Source organism: Canis aureus, chromosome 25 (assembly GCF_053574225.1).
Source record: "Canis aureus isolate CA01 chromosome 25, VMU_Caureus_v.1.0, whole genome shotgun sequence".
Classification (NCBI taxonomy): Eukaryota; Metazoa; Chordata; class Mammalia; order Carnivora; family Canidae; genus Canis; species Canis aureus.
In genome coordinates, this window is record NC_135635.1 from 12,335,078 (window position 1) to 12,355,144 (window position 20,067).

General features: G+C 38.8%; 1 protein-coding gene and 1 long non-coding RNA gene across 3 annotated transcripts in view; one reads left to right on the forward strand and one right to left on the reverse strand.

Moving 5' to 3' along the window:
- Positions 1 to 20,067, forward strand: part of LOC144296990 (uncharacterized) — a 100,034-nt gene that overhangs the window by 66,617 nt on the left and 13,350 nt on the right. The window lies entirely within an intron of this gene.
- The window catches only part of PDZRN4 (PDZ domain containing ring finger 4), a 351,649-nt gene continuing 337,400 nt past the window's right edge, over positions 5,819 to 20,067 (reverse strand). For both annotated transcript variants that reach the window (XM_077870437.1, XM_077870438.1), the window contains 3 exons: positions 16,287 to 16,388; positions 11,722 to 11,838; positions 5,819 to 8,161 (listed from right to left, as the gene is read on the reverse strand). In XM_077870437.1, the coding sequence (XP_077726563.1) occupies positions 6,632 to 8,161; positions 11,722 to 11,838; positions 16,287 to 16,388 (1,749 nt within the window). In that variant the 3' untranslated portion in view covers positions 5,819 to 6,631. The remainder of the gene's footprint in view (positions 8,162 to 11,721; positions 11,839 to 16,286; positions 16,389 to 20,067) is intronic.

Consider the following 20,067-nt stretch of genomic DNA (forward strand, 5'->3'; position numbering starts at 1 on the left):
GTAAGGCACCTCACACATTAACATTGTAGACTCCCAAACATATTACCTTCTCTTGTGTTTTATACCATTTCTATTTTTTGTGTCCTCTATCCGATTGATTTTCCTGATTAGTGTCCTTTGTTTCAAACAAAGAAGTCAGACTAAATTAAATGGGCACAATTGAAATTCTACACTATATTTGCTGACCCTACCATACTGATAACATCAGAATAGGGCTGGTGTATGGAAACATTTGAGTAGGTTTTGCTTCCTAGAGTGCCTCACAAATATTCCAGAATATGCTGGGCAGTTGCATCCCATTGAAGCTATTCTTATCGCCACAGCAGAGGTGAAGTTAAATAAATGTCTTGGTTTATTAAATTTTTTTGTTCAAACACATTTTAGGTTTGAATAGGTAGCATTGACTATGCTTCCTATTAAAATACCAGGCTGTAAAGACTAGTGACAGTTCTGTAAATGGATATCCAAGAGGTTCTTTACAACAATGGCACATTTCTGATTGTGGACGTGGCAAGCCACACAGTAGAAAGGGGTGATAATAAATTTGAAGCAGAATGTAGCTTTGTACTGGTTAGCTGAAACAAAAACACAACCTACCATCATAATTCCCCACCACAGACAACATGCAATTAAAAAAGTAGGCTGACTGGTAAAGTAGAACCAAACGAGGAAAAGTCAGCATATTTGATGACACAAAGAAAATGGTGTCAAGTGTCTGGACTCCCATTTGAAGCAGAACTTACAGAGCTTAGGGAACAAGTTGCTTTTACCTCTAATGTACATTCTTAATTAATGGAGAGGCTGGAGGTAGTGGAAGGAAGAGAAACTCTGGGGACAGACTATCTTGAGTCTGAATCCGGAATCTATGGCTTAGTAGCTGTGCAACTCATGGCATATCAGCCACAGGTGATACACATCACCTATAGGCCAAAATAATAGCTAATAGTGCCCACTCTGTGCCAATACCTATCTAGCTTCTTTATATGGACTAACCCATTTAATTCTCAACCTATGAAAAAGGTTATAATTATCTTCACTGTACTAAGTGGCAGCAAGCTTAAGTAACTTGCCTGAGCCATATAAACCTAGTAAGCGGCAGAGTAGGGAGGCAGAAGATAAATAGTGGATATTAGTAAGTTAAAAACATGTAGTGGCATAATGAGTAACAAGCAGGACTCTAGCTTATAGATGGCCCATGGACCCAGAAGCAATGTTTTTTTTTTTTTTTTTTTTTTTTTGCAATATAACACCATTGACTAGGATGTGTAAAAAATGTATGACACCCAAAATCCAGAGCAGCTGTTGTTTGGTAAAACAGAAGAAATGCCAGAAGGACATATGTGGCGATGGTTACTAACTGTGCAACACACTATACTCATGACAGACATGTTATAGGAAAAAAATATTAGACACTATTAGGTAGAAAGCCAAGTGAGTGTTTTTTTTTTTTTTTTTTTTAAGATTTATTTATTTATATATTCAGGAGAGACACAGAGAGGCAGAAACATAGGCAGAGGGAGAAGCAGGCTCCATGCAGGGAGCTGGATGTGGGACTCCATCCTGGGTCTCCAGGATCACGCCCTGGGCTTAAGGTGGCGCTTAGCCACCCGGGCTGCCCAAGCCAAGAGTGTTAAGACAATAACATCTATGAGTCTTGGGATCCCTGGGTGGCGCAGCGGTTTGGCGCCTGCCTTTGGCCCAGGGCGCGATCCTAGAGACCCGGGATCGAATCCCACATCGGGCTCCCGGTGCATGGAGCCTGCTTCTCCCTCTGCCTGTGTCTCTGCCTCATTCTCTCTCTCTCTCTGTGACTATCACAAATAAATAAAAATTTAAAAAAACAAAACAAAACAAACAAACAAAAAAAACATCTATGAGTCTTTAGAAATAAGAGTGGCTGCTAACAAGAGTTAGGGTAAATCTCCTGGAGAGATGGGAAGATAGGAAATAAACAGCGATGGAGAGATGGGCAAGAAGAAAAGAGAAGGTTTTGTCTAACATGCAAAACACAAGCAAAGAGTGGTGTTGGAAGTGAAAATGGTGTGTTTGAAAAACTGGAGGGAGGCATGTTCGACTAAAGTAGAAGCATAGTGGAGCTTCCATGTTAACTTGACTCTGCTTTGGCTGAAAAGGGGAGCCATCTTGGGTGGAAATAGCAAAAAACAAACAAACCAAAAAACCCAGAACAAAAAAATCTCAAAGTTCTCAGGAGGTGACTATTTCGGTCATTTATTTTTGTCAGTGCCTTCCTGTAGGCGGTATTCCCTGAAATTCTGAAACCATTTCATGCATATTTATAGGAAGAAATGGTTTGTTTTATCTAAAATCTAAGTCTGGGACCCCTGGGTGGCTCGGCAGTTGAGCATCTGCCTTTGGCTCAGTATTGGGCTCCCTGCATGGAGCCAGCTTCTCCCTCCTCCTCTCTCTCTGTGTGTCTCTCATGAATAAACAAACAAACAAACAAACAAACAAACAAAGTCTTAAAAAAATAAAGCCTAAGTCCTTTAATGTACTTCCAAAGACATGTATTTTGAAAAATGATATAGAAAACTGAAAACAGAACAAAACTTCCAATAAGTAAGAAAGAATTTGCTGGGGGAAACTTTTAACCGTTTTTCTTTTAGAAGTGAATCAGTCAAAAAAAATAAAAATAAAAGAAGTAAGTCAGTCAGTGAACCTGCTACAGTATTCAACTTTACTAATCGGAAAATAATAAAAATTATTTAATAATTGTTATGCTGTTATATTACACTGATTAATGATTATTAATAGAAGTAGAAGAAATAATGGATATTAATGAAAGAGTCTAATAAATTGTTAGAAAATAAATTTAATGAGAATTTAAAGAATGTTAGTTTGAAGGAGCCTCAAATTATTCGTCTAGCACAAGTTTCCTGAGGTCTGAGTTAGACGTTCCTCCTGGAGAGAAGTATGAGATCAGGTGGAGAAACAGGTTGAGGTTAAATTTTGGAAGTCCTTAGATAACAGTCTCAGGCACTCAGATTGTATCCCATGTTCAGGAAAAGACTCTTGAAGGTGTCTAAGCACCATAAGGAAAGTGCCATTTAGGATGCTGCGTATTGCCACGAGATGTAGGGTAGGTGGGAAAGGGCACACAGGGAGACCTGCTGAAGTAATTAGGCACAAAACCGTGACGGTGTAGCCAAAAGGTGATTGAGGGTACTGAAGATAACTTGACACATTTTCAAGAAGAAATAACACTGCTTTGTGACTGACCTGATAAAAGGGAAATTTGAGCAGACTTCGGGGATAAGCCTGAAAGAGCAGGTGAACAATGGCACCCATCACAAAACAAGGGATTTGAAGCAGAGAGCAGAAGCTCATGGGAGGGATAAAAAGAATGTGTGCAGGCGGAAGATCTAGACACACCATTAAGACATGGATTAAATCAGGTTGGAGCTGTGGAAAGGCTAGGTCAGAGGAGTCCTCCCTCAGCCCACGTTACGTCTTCATAGAAGGATACTCTGCACAAAATAAGATGGCAACAATAGCCTTCTTCATGGCATGCAGCGAAGAGACGCCCATCAAATAGACATTGTTTTCCAACCCCCATGTCATTCACATGTGGATCCTCCCACCAATTTCTGTCATATCTTGAGTATAGAAAGCAATAAAAATACGGAATTTCAAAAGGTAAGTGCAAGGAAAATACTTTTCTTCTTTACATTCACATATTTCTTCTGAGCTGCAATAAAATATCCCACATATAACCAATTATTTTTCTTTGCTGAGCAACAGATTTATTATTCATTTACTTAAAAAAAACATGTTTAGCACAAAGATACGTTACGTAGAAAGATAAAAACATAACACTTTCAGATTTTCACTGATTTTTGAAAAAGACATATCTCAACTCTTAGAATGTATAAACACAGACATGAAAAATACCAACATCACATTTTTAAAAAATTGGCAAGAATATTTGGCCTTAACAAAAATAAAATTAAACTGGTAACTTCGGAAACACTGCATTCTGTGAGATGTGTCCATGTTTCTTCTGGAAAAATCTACATGTTAGTTCCAAATCACATTTATCTATAGGAGTAATTTGAATTCAGTGAGTATTTAAACCCAGTTATGTCAAGAGGATAAACAATAGCCACAGGCATTAGGTCAGGAAAGAACTGAGCGTTTAAGATAGACATTTTAAAAACTACAGGTGTATTCAGAGTAGTCTTATTGATTGTATTAACAATGGCTAAAGTTGGAATTGATGACATTTTCAGTTGCTTTAGATTGCTATTACTATCACTTATCTTAAAATTTCTGAGTCCAGCTTTTCATTATATGTAATTAAGATTCATTTTCCCCCCATCTACGTAACAGCCCTTCAGGAAATAAGAACTTGGAAAGGTAGAAGAGTAAGTAACAAAAGGACCAATAGGTAGAGGAGAGAGATAAACAAATATAATAATTTAATTCCACTAGCATTCATTATTATTCAAATGGAATTCTATAGAGGTTTGCAAAGACACAGGGGGACACAAGGGCCCAACTTCATGATCTTAAAAATCCATACAGGGAGACAATAAATTCTACACACGTGATTCAAATAACAGGATTTTTTTTTTTAAAAAAAAGAAAGGTAAAACAATACTGCAGGTGGATCATAGTACATGGCAAAATGCTGAGAAAATCTAGTGTCATCAAAACAGTCTCCAAAGAGAAAATGTATACACGATTACATCCTAAGGGAAGTGTAGAATTTGGCACAGGCCCCAGACAGGAGAATAGTCTAAGATAACTAGAGTGGAAATGGGAAGCCAGGAATAAATTCAGAGATCTAAAAAGGAGGAGCAATAGGCAAAGTGGGCAAGTGAATGAAAGACCTAGAATATAAGGCCAAGGCATCAGAGTCTGATTCAAGAGCTAATAGGAAGCCACTGTTGGTTTTTAAACGGGAAAGTAGCTTCAGAAATATTCAGATGTTGTGTCTCCAACAATCTTTTGGGTTGAATGAAAATTTGATCAAACTCATGTTTGCCTGTACATGGCCAATTTGGCCTTTACTCTGGAGGCATCACAAGAGGCATATCTATGGTTTTTATGATGAAAAGCTGTATTTCAAGAACCTATCTGATAATCTAGAAATCTCACTTTTTCATAAATGACATGTAGGGCATTTATAGTGGACCACAATGGAGATTATTAAAAAGACGATTCCCCCAAATTTAATTTCAAATGATCAATTAAATAAACGCATGTAGTGCTGTGGAGTGAACCATGTTCCCCTAAAATTCATATTTTGAAAAAGTTCTAACCTCCAATATGATGGTATTTGGAGATGGGGCCTTTGGGAAATAATTAGATTTAGATGGAGTCATGAAGGTGGAGCTCTTATGAGAGTTTCAGTGCCCATGTAAGAAGAGACAGCAGACAGCTTCCTTTCTGTCTCTCTGATAAGACAGAGGGAGAGGGTGACCATCAGCAAGACAGGAACAGAGCCCTCGCCAAGTTGCTGAATTTGCCAGGACCTTGATCTTGGACTTCCCAGCCTCCAGAGCCATGAAATAAATTCCTGTTATTTAGGCGATCCAGTCTGGGGTGTTTTGTTATGGCAGCCCAAGCACACTAATACACCTAGTGTCATAAACATTTTCAGACACTTCACTGATCCTCTCTCCGTGTCCCTAAATTTATCTCCCTAAATTTTTCCTGGCTTTGCCTTTCACAGGTGGCAGGCAAGGGGAGATAAACTCCTACTTATTGGATGTTTAGTTGGCATCTGTTAGATGCTCTACATATATTATCTAATTTAATCCTGGTAAGAATATGTGACACAAAGATCTATGGGAAATATCTCAAGACAATTTTATTGGAAAAAAGTGATAGAAAATGTACATATTTTATAATCCACAATTGGGAGTCTTCTAAATAGTATCCATATGTAACTAATTTTAATCTGGTAACCACAGTAGACAATGAAAATAAAACACTCCTTGATAACTTTTCTTAAGGATAATCAATAATTTATTTTTTTATTGTCACAATTACCACAGTTATCTAGCTAACATGACCAATGTCACTACATACCACAGGAAGATTGTCCACCTACACTTTACTGAGACAAAGACAACGGCCACTTAGGTGCTAAATGTACAATGGGATGTTAAAAAGAGGTGGTTTTTATGTATAAGACAAGATGTGGCAGAGGATTTATTAACAGGGTTGATTTAATACGGATTATGCCAAGAAGCAAGCATAGAAATGTTTTGGCATTGAGTTGTTCTCAAAGTAGAAAATAAGTAAACTAGAGAAATCCGGATCTTACCTTACATTAGGTACATTAAAATAGGAAATTAATCGGCTCCTCAGTATTTTTTGTTCAAGTTTTTTGTTTTCTTTCCTTTTTGTTTTTGTTTTTTAATATATATATATATATAAATGAGTAATAGGAATATATCACAAGTCAAAGAAAGATCTCGGCCAAAAAAGAAGGTACCGGTATATGAAAAACAAATGGAAAATTACCAGGTATTTTTGCTTACAAAAAATTTAAACTATAAAGAGTCGCAAAATATATATAAAAACGCCACATTGAACGAGGCAATCATACTCTACCCAAACTGGTAGCACCCTCCTAAAAATCCGTTGCGTCCCATTCATTCGGTCATACGGTGGTGACTGACAAAAAGGCATTATGAACTCGTGTGCCATCCGGAGACTTGGCCCCGTGGGTCATCAGTTCTTGGATTGTCATCCAGTTGTCCAAGATTTTCTTGTTTCTTTTTTTCATCATCTTCTTGTGGCTCAGTTCAAGGATGCTGAGCTCCTTCTTGCCCTCGCTGCCACTCTGGGGACTCTCCTTGAGACACTCCAAGCGGCTCCGCATCATGAACTCCCGGCGCCGACGCTGCTCTTTGGCCCGAACCAGGTGCTGCTTCCTCTCCTCTCTGCTCCAGTAGCGGCCCATCTTCATCTCGCTCATGGTGTCGTCGTCCGTGGTCATGCCACTGCGCTCCTCCTTGATCTTTAAGGCACGTTCCCGCAGAATCCGGTCTCGCACTGGCCTCTTGGTTATGTACCGCGTCCCGTCGCTGCGGATTTTCACCTTCCATTCCATCTTGGGCTCCGAGCCCTTCTGGGGCTCCTTGCACATACTCACGAGGCTCAGCTGACTCTGGGCATACTCGACGGCAGATTTCTGCTGAATCAACTGCATGTAGCTCTGATAATGCCGGGCATGCGCTGGGATGTTTGCACACCTGTAGGAGGAGCTGTGGTAAGGAGACAGGTAAGGGATGCGCTGCTCACCGCTGGGCCTGTCCTGGTCGGAAAGCCTGCTGCAGCTCTCGGTCGCCTTCTCCTTGGCCTCCACGCTGCTGCAGCCTTGTTCTGCCGTGTTGGCTCTGCTGGAGGTCGACTCTTTGCTGCTGGCTCCCGAAGAAGGCCGACTGGCCCCTGCTGTGCTTCTCAGGTTTTTCTTATTGGTGAGGTTGATCACCCGTGGAAGGGAACTGTCGGGGGACCGGTCCACGGTGAGCGGGGTGCTTCTGCAGCTCTCCGCCGTGTTGTAAGCACTGGAACTGTCCTTGTCTGACTTTTCTGGGTGTTCGAGGATGTCATCTAGTTTTCCCCTCGGCACATCCACGCTGGTGTTGTAATTCCGGAATCCTCCGTCGTGCAAGGCCCAGATGTCTCCGTACTGGTCTGTCACTTTCTGGAGCCTGTGAGCCTGCATGATATTTTGGCACTCGAGCTCAATGCTGCGCAGTTCTTCGTTAAGCAGCTGGAGCTCGTGCTCCACGCCCATCCCTTGGTGGCATTCTATTGTGCTGCTCGAGTAATACAGGTCATACTCTCCATGGTTTCGAATCTTGCACTTGAGCTCCAGGAGCTGTCGGAACCTTTCACACTCTTCCTCTGTGTGGCCCACGCAGTCGGAGTCCATGTAGTCGCCAGACACCAAGCTCTCATTGCACTGAAGTTCCACGCTTCCTAGGGTGTCCTGGCTCTGCCCCAGCCCTCTCGTGCTCTTCAAGGATGCGCCCTTGGGATCCTCAGCTGTGTTCTCCTGCTCCGAGCTCTCATCATTTCGCAGGCTTTCATCTGTGCGCCCCACCCCACTGTCCTTCTCATGGTTGTTGGAGGAGGATGTGGCCGTGTCCGTGGTGCCTTCCTCTTCTTCCTGTTTTTTGGGCTGAGGAAATAAAGTTGAGAGATCAAAGAAAATCGTTTATTCTGAAAAAAAAAAAAAAAAACCACCGACTGTTGCAGAACTTGCATGAAAAAACGGTTGCTTGCTTGGCAAAAGGTGCGGTTCCCAGAAAGCTGTTCCAGGGTTAGTCTCCTTAACAATTTTAGAAATACAGGCAGTCAGCTCAAGGCAGCTTGTTAGGAATGGAAATCAAGAAAACCAAAGCTGCTTAGATACCTGATTTGGGGATAAATAAAGTGGGACACATTCAATTGAATGATTCTTACCTGAAGTTTCTCTCTTACTTGGGGAATTGGCATGAAGGTGTGTAAATGAGGTGACTTTTTGAGTCCCTGAGGTGGTAACATGCAAAAGGATGAGTGAGACAGGTGATCTAAGTGGTCTTCTGCAGTATGGAGGCCTGGAGTTCTGAAGCCATGTCACCTGATTAGGATGATTTCTTTTCCTGAACTCTAAGTTCAGAAGAAACTTTGCTGAGCTAGTAACACCCTGGTAATGATAAGCCAAACAGCACAGTATTTCAGGAATAGGCTAGTCCTAGAGACTTAGTCCTTCTTTCTAGCAACAAGGAACTTGAATCTCAGATGGATTCAGCTTATTAGTGACACAGAGAGAGGTAGAAAAGGAGTGCCATCCTGCAGAGTTGGGATCTCTTCTGTGTCCAAGATGTCACATTCCTGCCTGGATGTGTCCTGACCTCAGTGCATCTCCAAATCACATCACTCAGAAGCAACAATGTCATCTTAGGACTCGTTTGGGTTACTTAAAAATATTTTTCTACTGTCAGCCCATAATTTCCTTCACAGGTGAATTTTATTCTACTCGGAGTAAAGTGACAGTCCTCATGAAAATCAGAGTGGCACTGACTGCCAGACATGAACATAATGTCAAAAAATATAGTTTTGATGTATTTGTGAATATGCACTCATATGTAAACCTTATTCCTTGGTAGCATTTGGCTTCCATGCAAAACAATTCACTGTTGTTGTACTAAGAGGATGTATATATAGTTTTTTTCTCTGTGAATAAAGTTTTTTTTCCCTCCATCACTTATCCTAAACTAGTCTACATGGCAGTTTCTACATTGTACGTCCTTTATGTGTAAGTTTACTCCCCACTATATATATTTTCCTCTAGCAGGTGTAATTATACAATTAAATATAATTAAGCCTGTTAGTGTTTAAAAAAAGGACAGAACGCATGAGAAAAAACATCCTAAAACAGATTTGAAAGAGTCTCTTAAGAAAATTGTTTTATTTTCTTCCACAGAAGCATAACAAAATGTAACATAAACTGTAGAGGAGAGAAGATGACCATGTATAGTGTTATTTTAGGATTCCCGGTCTTTTCCTAAAATAGTTCTCATTTGTTGAAAATATACTGAGATTTTCAATGTCCTATTGAAAAAGAACAATGTTATAAACAAGTACTTGTAAGTAACAGTGGAGCACGTGGTCCATCAGTGTATTCCTTTCTATAAGCTGACAATAGTGTCCAACGTGGTGACATTGACATGTGCCATAAAACCCCCAGAGGATGCTATGGATATTGGACATCTGATTAATAATACCACATTATTTATATTTTTTCATATCTTTAATGAGCTTAAAAATACAAGAAGGCTAGTTTTTTTTTTTAATCTTATTTTTACGTGGCATGCCAAGGATACAGACAAATTATGCTATGGGAGATGTTCCACAGTGTGTCAACAGCAGTCCTAAGATCAAGAATGTTACGTAAAGTGAAACTTTAGCGTGTATATGTATTTTTGTTTTGAGGCACAGATATAGATTTTTTTTAATCGAATTTTTTTCTTTAGTCACCGGTTTATGAGCAAATGTGAAAATATAAAGGCTTTTCCATTCTCAAACCTAGAATTCCTAGTTTCTAATGTATTGCCATTCTGTCATTTATCATTTCCCTATGGAATTATTACAGTGACAGGCAATGCTTCTACCAAGACATTTCTAATGTAGTATTATTGTTTATAAGGGCAAAGGACTTTTAAAGGTTTCTGTAATTCTTATCATTTTTCAGTCTCATGGTGAAGAAAAATTTCCACACAATGAGAATCTGACCTCAGGGACATCTAGTGTTACCTCAAAAGAACTAGCATTTGTATTACCTCTGATGAGTAGGCAGGATTTGACACCATATCACTTCACCTGGACAGGATTTCTCCCTTCTTGCTTTATTCCAACATCCTCCTGTCAATACTGTATCAGGTCACATTTTGTATCTAAGAGAGGAAAAAGCCTCGAGCAAGGACTTTCGTGCTTTTAACCAGCAGCTGCCACCAAAAAATATCTTTATTTGTGGCCAGCGTTGAAGTCATACATAAAAATTTCAATCTGTCCTACCTATATTGAAAAGCAATCACCACAGTAGCAGCATCACTCTTGAGCATGAACTACTGTTTGTGAAGTGGCCAATGAGGATCCATGCTCAGCACAGAGTACAGCGCACTCAACTATGGTGACACCGGAGTCTGCAATATAACGATTTATTTAATATACGGGCATGTGCCCATACACACACATACATCTCTGTTATGGAATGCTAGCATGTCAATATATTCCATCATTCAGCTTGGTAAAGTGATAGGATGTTTGTGCTTCACGTCCCTAAGCCTAACTGTCCAGCTGTCCAGGGTTTTTTAAAAACTATCTTTCAGGATGTGTTAAGAATTACTGTTGGCAATAGGGTGATAATTAAACAAATCAATAAACTGACAGCAGAAGTGTTAACAAAATTATATCAGGCAGATGAATGACATGAATTCAACATAAAAAAAAAATCTAGGATAGATTGATCCCATTTTTATCCCATAGGAACAATAACAGTCACAAAAGAATCCCAAGATTTCAGTTTGCCACAAGCCCCTCTGGAATCTTTCATGAGCGGCGAATTAATTAAGAGCTGAAACTTTGCTCATTTTCATTTGTATGCTCAGGATCAAGTGTGGTACTTGGGACATATTAGGAGCTCAGCATTTTTGGTTGAATGATGATGTGACCCTAAGGCAAGATGATATCAATGATCTCAAATAGAGCTTACTCCTGTTGAGGAGTACAGAGGTAGAACCAAGATTCCAAAAACATAAATAAGATTGATGACTTACCTCATGTCATCGTCATCTTACAGTTGCCTAAATATTCAAATAGACACATGAATATTTTAAATTATAAAATTAATGTTGGGGAGAGGCGTTATCTCATGAGATATAGTTTGTCTCCAGCTGGCATATTGAAAAGCAATGCGTATTTTCGCTATTCAATTTCTGAATTAAGTTGAACATTTGAATACTACTGTACTCTGTCAACAGTGATCCCAAAGCTTTTCAAACTAGAAAGATTTTAATAGAAAAAATTGTATTTATTCCCTGGGCTTCATTTGAGATGCCCATCTGCTCTAAAAAAATTACTATTACAGAGATGTTTGATCAAACTCTTTGATTTTGTTTTTTACTCCATTTATGGTTATATATTCAGAAAAGAAACTAGCAACATTTCAAATGATGTAGTTCAAATCGTTGGCCCTACCTGCTCCACCTCATTGGCAGTGCACTGCATTGCTTCATTATGCTGTTCTTCCAGCATCTCCAAGTTTAACTCCTCTAAGAATTCATTCCTTTCATCTTCTAACCAGCCTTCATCCAGCTGCAAAAGAATACATTAGTACATTATATTAGGTTAGTGGGAACTCATGCTAAAATAGGGTAAACTTAAATGGCAATGCCTGACCAGTTCCTTTTATCATAATGATTCTCTTCAGAATACCAGCCTCTCACAAGTTCACCTCTCAGAAGGAAGAGAAGGTGATTAAAAAAAAAATTGGACTCCTATGCCTTTTATCCTTTCCTGAAACACAGCTACAGATTTTCTCTCATAACCAAGTAGATCTCACAGCATAGAACATTACCATCTTTCAAAATGTATTAAAAGCATATTGCATAATCCACAGCTGTCACGCTCATTACCTCCAACAGTCCCTGTGTTAAAGAACTTCAATGGTACTAATAGGGCCATGAGACAATTGGGCTTTTTCCTTTCACAACAACCCCCAATGAGACCAATGAGTGTTCCCCACCCCTTTCACACACTGATGCTACCCCTCATCCTGCTTTTTTATTTTTAGGCAGATGGCTTCCCAAGTTAACAAGATGGCTGCCTGCCACAAATACAGACTTTTATTTTATCTGGGGGGAAGAAAAGAAAAAATCTAAGTTATTCTTTTCACAAAAAAAGGTGATGCTGTGCCATGTCTACTTTGATTAATTTTTCAGGCCCAATTGCAATATATATATATAGAGATATATCTATATCTATATCTATATCTATATAATCTATCTATCCATCCATACAGCTATCTATCTATCCATCCATCCATCCATCCCTGAGACATTGAATTTAAGGGGGAGTGGAGCGGTGTGGAACATGCAGGGTTTTGTTTGTGAGCTCAGGATGCAAGTATTCTGGTGGGACTCTTACACAAATTAAACTGAATAAATCCTTCTGGCTCCTCAATACAAAGTGAAGAAGGAAATCTTGCTAATATGATGAGTGTTGACAGTCAATACAGATAATTTGCCTCAAAGTGGATTTCTGGAGCTGGATTACATAAATTAGCTGTCTATACTGATTAAATTAACTGAATTATTGTCCATGCTCTGTTTTACTCTCTGTTAAAAGAAACAGCAGCTTTCTAATGAGCCAAAATTGACAATACAGTTGACCCCTGAACAACAGGGGTTTGAACTGCATTGGTCCACTTATATGCGGATTTTTTATATATATATAAATACAGTACAAGTACTCTATTTTCTCTTCCTTATACTTAATAACATTTTCTTTTCTCTAGCTTACTATGTCTTAAAAGTAGCATATAATACATGTAACATAAAATAAGTGTTAATCGAGTAGTAAGGCTTCCAACCAGCAGTTGGCTATTAGTAGTTAAGTTTTTGGGGAGTCAGAAGCTACATGCAGATTTTTGATTGGGTGGGGGTGTTGGCTCTCCCAAACACTACATTGCTCAAGGGTCAGCCAGAGTTTGAGGTATTTTCACCACTCAACAATTGCAAAGTAAGCTTTTAAATCTTAAAGGTAACTGAAACTGTAAAACTTGAAACAGAATAAACTCTGAAAAGACACTAGGTTGCAGCAGAAAAGGCATTAGCATATATGTATCATATTCATTAATATGAAGGCAGTTGTAGGTTTCTTGATATTTATTAAAGGCTACATCGAACTTACATTACTTCAAATCTGACTGAGGCCAAAAGTGTAGACAGATTTATTCATCCTCATTTATCTTAATGTAGCCTGAATAACTTGACCAAGTTCTACCTCGCTGACTTTGATATGCAGATGAACTATGAAAATTAGGCTGACTAAAAATTCAAGTTCAATTTATAATTGTCTAAGTTTTACATTCTGTAATCCTTTTTAAGTTTCACAAAGCTGCAAACTCCAGACTCCAAAAGAAATTACGGAGAGCGAGGAGTGTTTCCTTTTTCTAAGCACACCACAGCGTTTTTCTTTAATCAGGTCAAAACAAAATATTTGCTTGCACTGATGTTGTGGATGATGGCACAGTCTTCTGAAATTTAAATGAAGGGGTGGGAAAGATAAGGAGAACAAACAGTGGGAATTAATGATTCCCTATAACTCTTTTCTTATTAGGTAACCCCACACAGATCCTTGAGTCGCCATCTGTAGGCAGTGTACATCTCCTTTGACCAGACTTCGGTCTAGGCTGGAGGTACACCCTGCACGGTGAGGGAAGAGAGCTTCTTGCTCACTGCCTTTCCCTTTCCACCTAACTGTATTCATGGCAGTTTGAGTTCTAGGCTATACCATGGACAGACTTCTCCCTTGGGCTGAGCTGCAGGAAAGGAGGACTCTCTGAAACAGGGATCTGTCGGCACAGTATGGGACAGATGTGGCATTTCAGAGAACGGAACCTGCATTGTCTCAGAAGAAGTGTTTACAAGTTCTCACGTGAGCCCTCTCTGCCCCAATGTCCCAAGGGGAAATAGGACAGAATAGCAATATCTTTAATGGTCTGAGGAAGAAAATGGGCAGAAAATGAAAGAAAGTTGACAGGGAATGAGAGAAATGAGTTATTTAAAAATATTGCACAGATGTACAATACCGCCCCCAGCAAATCTGTAGATCATTTCCAAGAATGTACAGGGTATTTGAAATACTAAAAAAGAAAAAAGAAAAAAGAAAAAAAAGAAAGAGGCTAGAAAAAAGCACACAAGAAACTTCCACATTTTCACTGAATAAGATTCATTTGTAAAAAGTGCAATATTTTTTAATGCATAAGCTACATTGAAATTGATGAAAATTGTAGGTGATACAAAGGAGAGAGGGCTTATTTTATTTTATTTTTATAAATTTATTTTTTATTGGTGTTCAACTTGCCAACATATAGAATAACACCCAGTGCTCATCCCGTCAAGTGCCCACCTCAGTGCCCGTCACCCAGAGGAGAGAGGGTTAAAAAAATTTTTTTCTTGCCATTTTATAGCATATACTCCTTACATTACAATTTAAAAATATGAGGTTAAGATGCATTTTCTTCTTTCTTTCTTTTTCTAGGAATCTGATTTTCTAAAGGCAATTAGTTCTCTTTCAGTGGCATGAGGCTTCTTTAGGAACAAGGAGCTAAAGCATTTCTTGGTTTTGTGGTATCCTGTAGTGAGATGACCACCTTTTCTCAACTGTGGAAAGGAAGTCTTGTTTGGCAACTCATCCTCCAACATCAATTCTACTAGGTCAGGAGTGTAGTCAGATATCTGAAAATGCCACCAGGTCTACCAAGCATATGTATTCTATCAACGATTAACAGGATCTAGTCTTATGTCATTAATGTCTATTCTTTGCACAGTCCATTATGGCCATACTATGGCATAGTTTAAGGAAATGCTTTAATTCTAATTAATGAGGTTCCCTAGAAGTTCTGTGGAAAGGGCAGGGAAACCACATTATAACATCAAAATATCTTTGCTATAACAGAGACAACCACTGTGCTCTCTTCACATGAATTTCACTAACATGTGTTTAGCTCCTTTATTCTGTTCTTTTTCAAGAAAGTGGGATCCATGGGACTAACTGGTTTGCAAAATTTCCAGATAATTAGTGAAATTTTATACGTACTTTATATTTTTAAGGTCATTCCTAAATAGGCAGTCCAGCCAGTCGTGCAGGCTCCCTTTCCCAGTCCTGAGACCTCAGGTGTGTAACTTTACTCTGCCTTGGGCTATAGCAGGCTTTATGGGAACCATTTAGAATGGTCAAGGGCATAAAGGGAATATATGCGGAAAGGGTGATCTTTTATAACCACTATATTCAAGTCAGGACTTGGTCTGACACTGAAATACACTTACTCAATGTAATTTATAGATAGTATGCAGTTACTGAGTTTGAAAAATATCAGATCAATAACCTGGGAGACAAATGGTGATATAACCAACTTCACTCAAACTGCTGACAGATGGATAGAACGGTGACAGTGTGCTGTCCTTTCTGCATTGTGGTGGGGTGTAAAAAGGATATAAAAAGAAGGACCAATAGCACTTTTCTTCCACCATTCCCTCTCCTTTACTGGACAGGTGTTTTTGTCCCTCTAAACCTGGAAAAAATTCCTTTACTATACATGGAACTACACCACGCTATCAGCTACTTTATTCGATAAGGTTACTCTAAAAAGATTTAAGTCGATAGCAGGATATGCTAATTTTTCTCTCATTAGAAATTCTTTCAAGATACCTTAATATGCCAATTAAGAATTTTTAGACAGAAACCTAAAGGAAGCCTCTATACAGGATTAAAAATCATATAAAGTCAACCATTTTTCATTTATTAATTCACTCGAATAACTGGCAAGTGGAAGGAGAGAATAATGGTTCCATCCTGTGTGCTTTTTTTCCTTCTTTTTCCAAAAAGATAAGGTTGATATGGCTGGTAAGTTAGGAAAGATGACTCTTAATTATGTTTTGCATACTTGGCTGCACAATTACCCATGGTACTGATTTGATAGAGGATAGCAAATAATGGACAGAAAGTTCAGTCTCAAGATTTTTGATCTCTGCTCTGACCTGAATCTCTGGCCTTGCTACGAGCAGCACGATTCTCTTGCACTCATCGCTAGACAGCAATGCCACTGCTTCTTCTCGATTCTGGACATCTTCCCCATTTATCTAGAAAACAAATGAAAGTGGCACATTAGTTTCCATTTCCACAATGCTGCACACAATAAATGGCAAATATCAGCTCATTTATGGTGAATGTATGGACAATGAAGCTCACACAATGGGCTCATCTTCAGCCCCTCAGTGGTAAGTGCCTTCACTCAATTACGCGCTTACTGTAAGAGCCATATCGATCCCTGAAGGATGGCGGGCATCAGAGGAAGCAGTTATGTTCATAAATGTCCAACCTGCGCCCTGGCAACATACATCTAGCAACACAATTAACCAGCCCCTGACAGGTGACGTTCATCTTTCTCCGCTCAGAGTAATGGAAGTGTCACTCTGAGATAATAGTGCTGGGGGAAGCGGACCTGGCAATCCCACAACTGAAATCCGTCATCCTGCATGCCTGCTACGAGCCAATTAGAGAGCTACAGTATTATCTCTCACCAGGCAATGCTCCCAGGCCACCGCTGATTGCATTTTCATTTAATCATCTCATATTTGTGTGGGTCTGACTCAGTTGTCCCAATCACTCTCAGGATAGCTTTCAGTGCTTAACTAATCAAACAAAGGACGGTTCATCAGTAACCTCCTTATCAATACTCCAGTTCTTTCTAAGATTTATCCATTTCTTCAAACAACAAAACTAATGAAATATCTTAAGGCTCATCTCTTAACTGTACTTAATTAAAAAAAATAACATAGAGTAAGACTGGCTTTTTGCAAAAAACCCACGCTCGAATAAACTTTTGATTAAAAGACTACGATGGAATTCAAAATGTACCTTTTTCCCTTTTTCTAAATTCTACAGACAGAGCAAATGAAGTTTCTGAAGTTTGTATTTTAAGCTACATTTTCATGTTCAAATGTATTTAGCTCTGAGTTTACTGAACTTCTTTCTTTGGGTATTTTATATTTATTTTATTTTTATTGATTGCTCAATTCCACGGAGACAATGAGAGTTTTGATCATAGCACATATCAAAATATGCAGAGAGAAATTTCAATTGAAGACATCACGTAATTATATCTAAAATAAGTATCAATTATTTCAACAGATTAAATAGAAAATGTGGCTGTACTGACCAATTTTTCAATGTAGTCTGCATAAAGTGGACTACTGAGATTTTCTTTTTTTGGATCTTTGGGATTCTAGTTGACATATGGGGGAAGATACAATTATTGAAACAAGAAGATATAATTATTGAAACAAGCCCAGGAATCTCAACCTTGGACCACAACAAATAATCCTGATTCCTAGATTCTTATCATACATATGGAACACAAAGAAAGCAGACAACACATAATAGTCAAGGGGGGGAATCATACAACCATATATTGTATTTTCTTACTCTGATCAAATGAATATCACCTTTGTTTTTCACCTGTCTATGTACAGGATATTCAGCTTTTACAAGCTTCAAGTGCATTTCCTTTTTTGGCAACTCACAATAAAATTCATCAAATTAGAAAACAGAAGCTATTATTCCAAAATGGGAACTAATGATTGGGAAGGGTATTTTGTGGTTTTTCATAAATATACATCTGAAAAGCTATTTCTGTACCGAATCCAAGGCTTTTTCTCAAATAAAGATAAATTGGCAGTGGTGGATTCCACTACACCTCCCCCATCCCCAACGAAGTGTAGTTTGAAAATAATGACTTGAAAATGTTTACTTTCTTTGAGCTTTAGGGGTTTATGTCCATTTCATAGTAATTCTTAATAGTATATCTGCGATGCATCTATTTGTCTATTCATTACGGATCTAATCGTTCATCCTCCCTCCACTACTGGTGCGTTGGATCCTAGGGAGATTAAGTTGGATGCTCTCAGACAGCTTCTCTTCACCTTTTCTGTGTGAAATCTAACGCTCACTGCTTTTTTTCACTCAAGTATATACATCTAAATTCTTCATTTAAATTTCACTTACCATTAACATAAATACTTTTCATTCATGTTTATTTAATGTTACTATTAGGTTTCCTATATTAAAGTGCAGATAATAGTACCTTTCTCAAGAGTATTGTTGTAAGGGTTAAATTAGTTATTACATGTCTAGGGTTTGTATGTTTGTTTTTAGATTTTATTTATTCATTTGAGAGAGAGAGTGATCAAGAGAGCACTGAGCAGGAAGCCTGATGCAGCCTCAATCCCAGGATCCTGGGACCATGACCTGAGCCAAAGGCAGACACTTAACCAACTGAGACACCCAGGCACCCCAGTATATGTCTAGGGTTTAAACAAGTGCCCAACATCCAGGAAGTGCTCTAGATTGGCACATAGTACTCTTTTTTTTTTTTTTTTTTAGATTTTTATTTATTTATTCATGAGAAACACAGAGAGAGAGAGAGAGAGAGAGAGGCAGAGACACAGGCAGAGGGAAAAGCAGGCTCCATGCAGGGAACCCGACATGGGACTTGATCCCGGGTCCCCAGGATCACACCCTGGGCTGAAGGTAGTGCTAAACCGCTGAGCCACACGGGCTGCCTGGAACGTAGTATTCTTGATATTTTTGTTGTTGTTAGCATTATTATTATTATTATTACTGCTACTACTGCTATCATTATTTATTCTATTCTAATCTAAATATCTAAATTTATTCTATTTTAATCCTCAGTAAAGATTAGGTTCTTTTAAATAAGGTAAATTTATTAAAATTCATGCACAACAATTAAATCCATAGTAGTAAACATGGTTCCACTTGAAAAGACATCTATCTTATATGTATTTTTAACTCTTAGAGAACCATCAAGAAACAATGTGGTGTATTTGATCTGCAGTGCCATTACAGTTGGTATTCGTCTCTTTCCTCTGGGAACTCTGCATGACCAGAGCTACGGTCTCCAGTCCTGGCATTACGTCCTTGCCCTGGAAGGATAGAGCCTATGTTGGAGAAACACACTTCCATTCAGAATCCTATGTGGAATGAGATGAATTCACCATAGAAATCTGGTGGTGAAATGCAATCTATTGGTTCTTTTTCGAAAGAAAGACCATTTTAGCCAACTGGTTGGTGGATCCTATTGAACTCAGGATATTTGTTTGATACCCAAAGTGATATTGGGACAAGAAATGCAGCTGTGGGTTTCAGCAAAGAATGAAAAGGCTTGAGGAATAGAATCAGCGCTTTCAACCTTCATTTGCTCTTGTTCCTGAAGGATGGCTCATAGCTACAGGATTGCTTGTGGGATTGCTGTGCCTGAAAATACCAGGCAGGCAGAAAGGTGAAGGATCCACAATCACAGGGAGGAGACAAATGAGAGAGTGCATCACCACGGTGTAAGGAAGACTTTTGTTTTAAGAAGAGAGAGGGAAAAAGAACCAGGAGAAAGGCAACATGTAACTTTGTTGTAAATGAGGGAACACTATGCTAGAGAATATGTCTTGTCTCATTTTCTGAGTGTGACCCTATGTAAATTTTGATTTTGAAGCAGAGATTGCCTTGGCATAGAAAAGATTGGTGGCATTACAAAGATAAATCAGCCAAATTTCATTTTTGGCCCAATCTCCTCGATGTGCATATGAGTATGTATATATGTGTGTGTGCACACATGTGTGCAGAACGCTAAAAGCCTAGAAATGGTTTAATATAGCTTCTTTTTTTTTTTTTTGCTTGAATGTACCGCTTTTTAGATTTCTTATGTTAATGTACCAGAGGTGGGTGGGTAACTAAAATTCTTGGCAT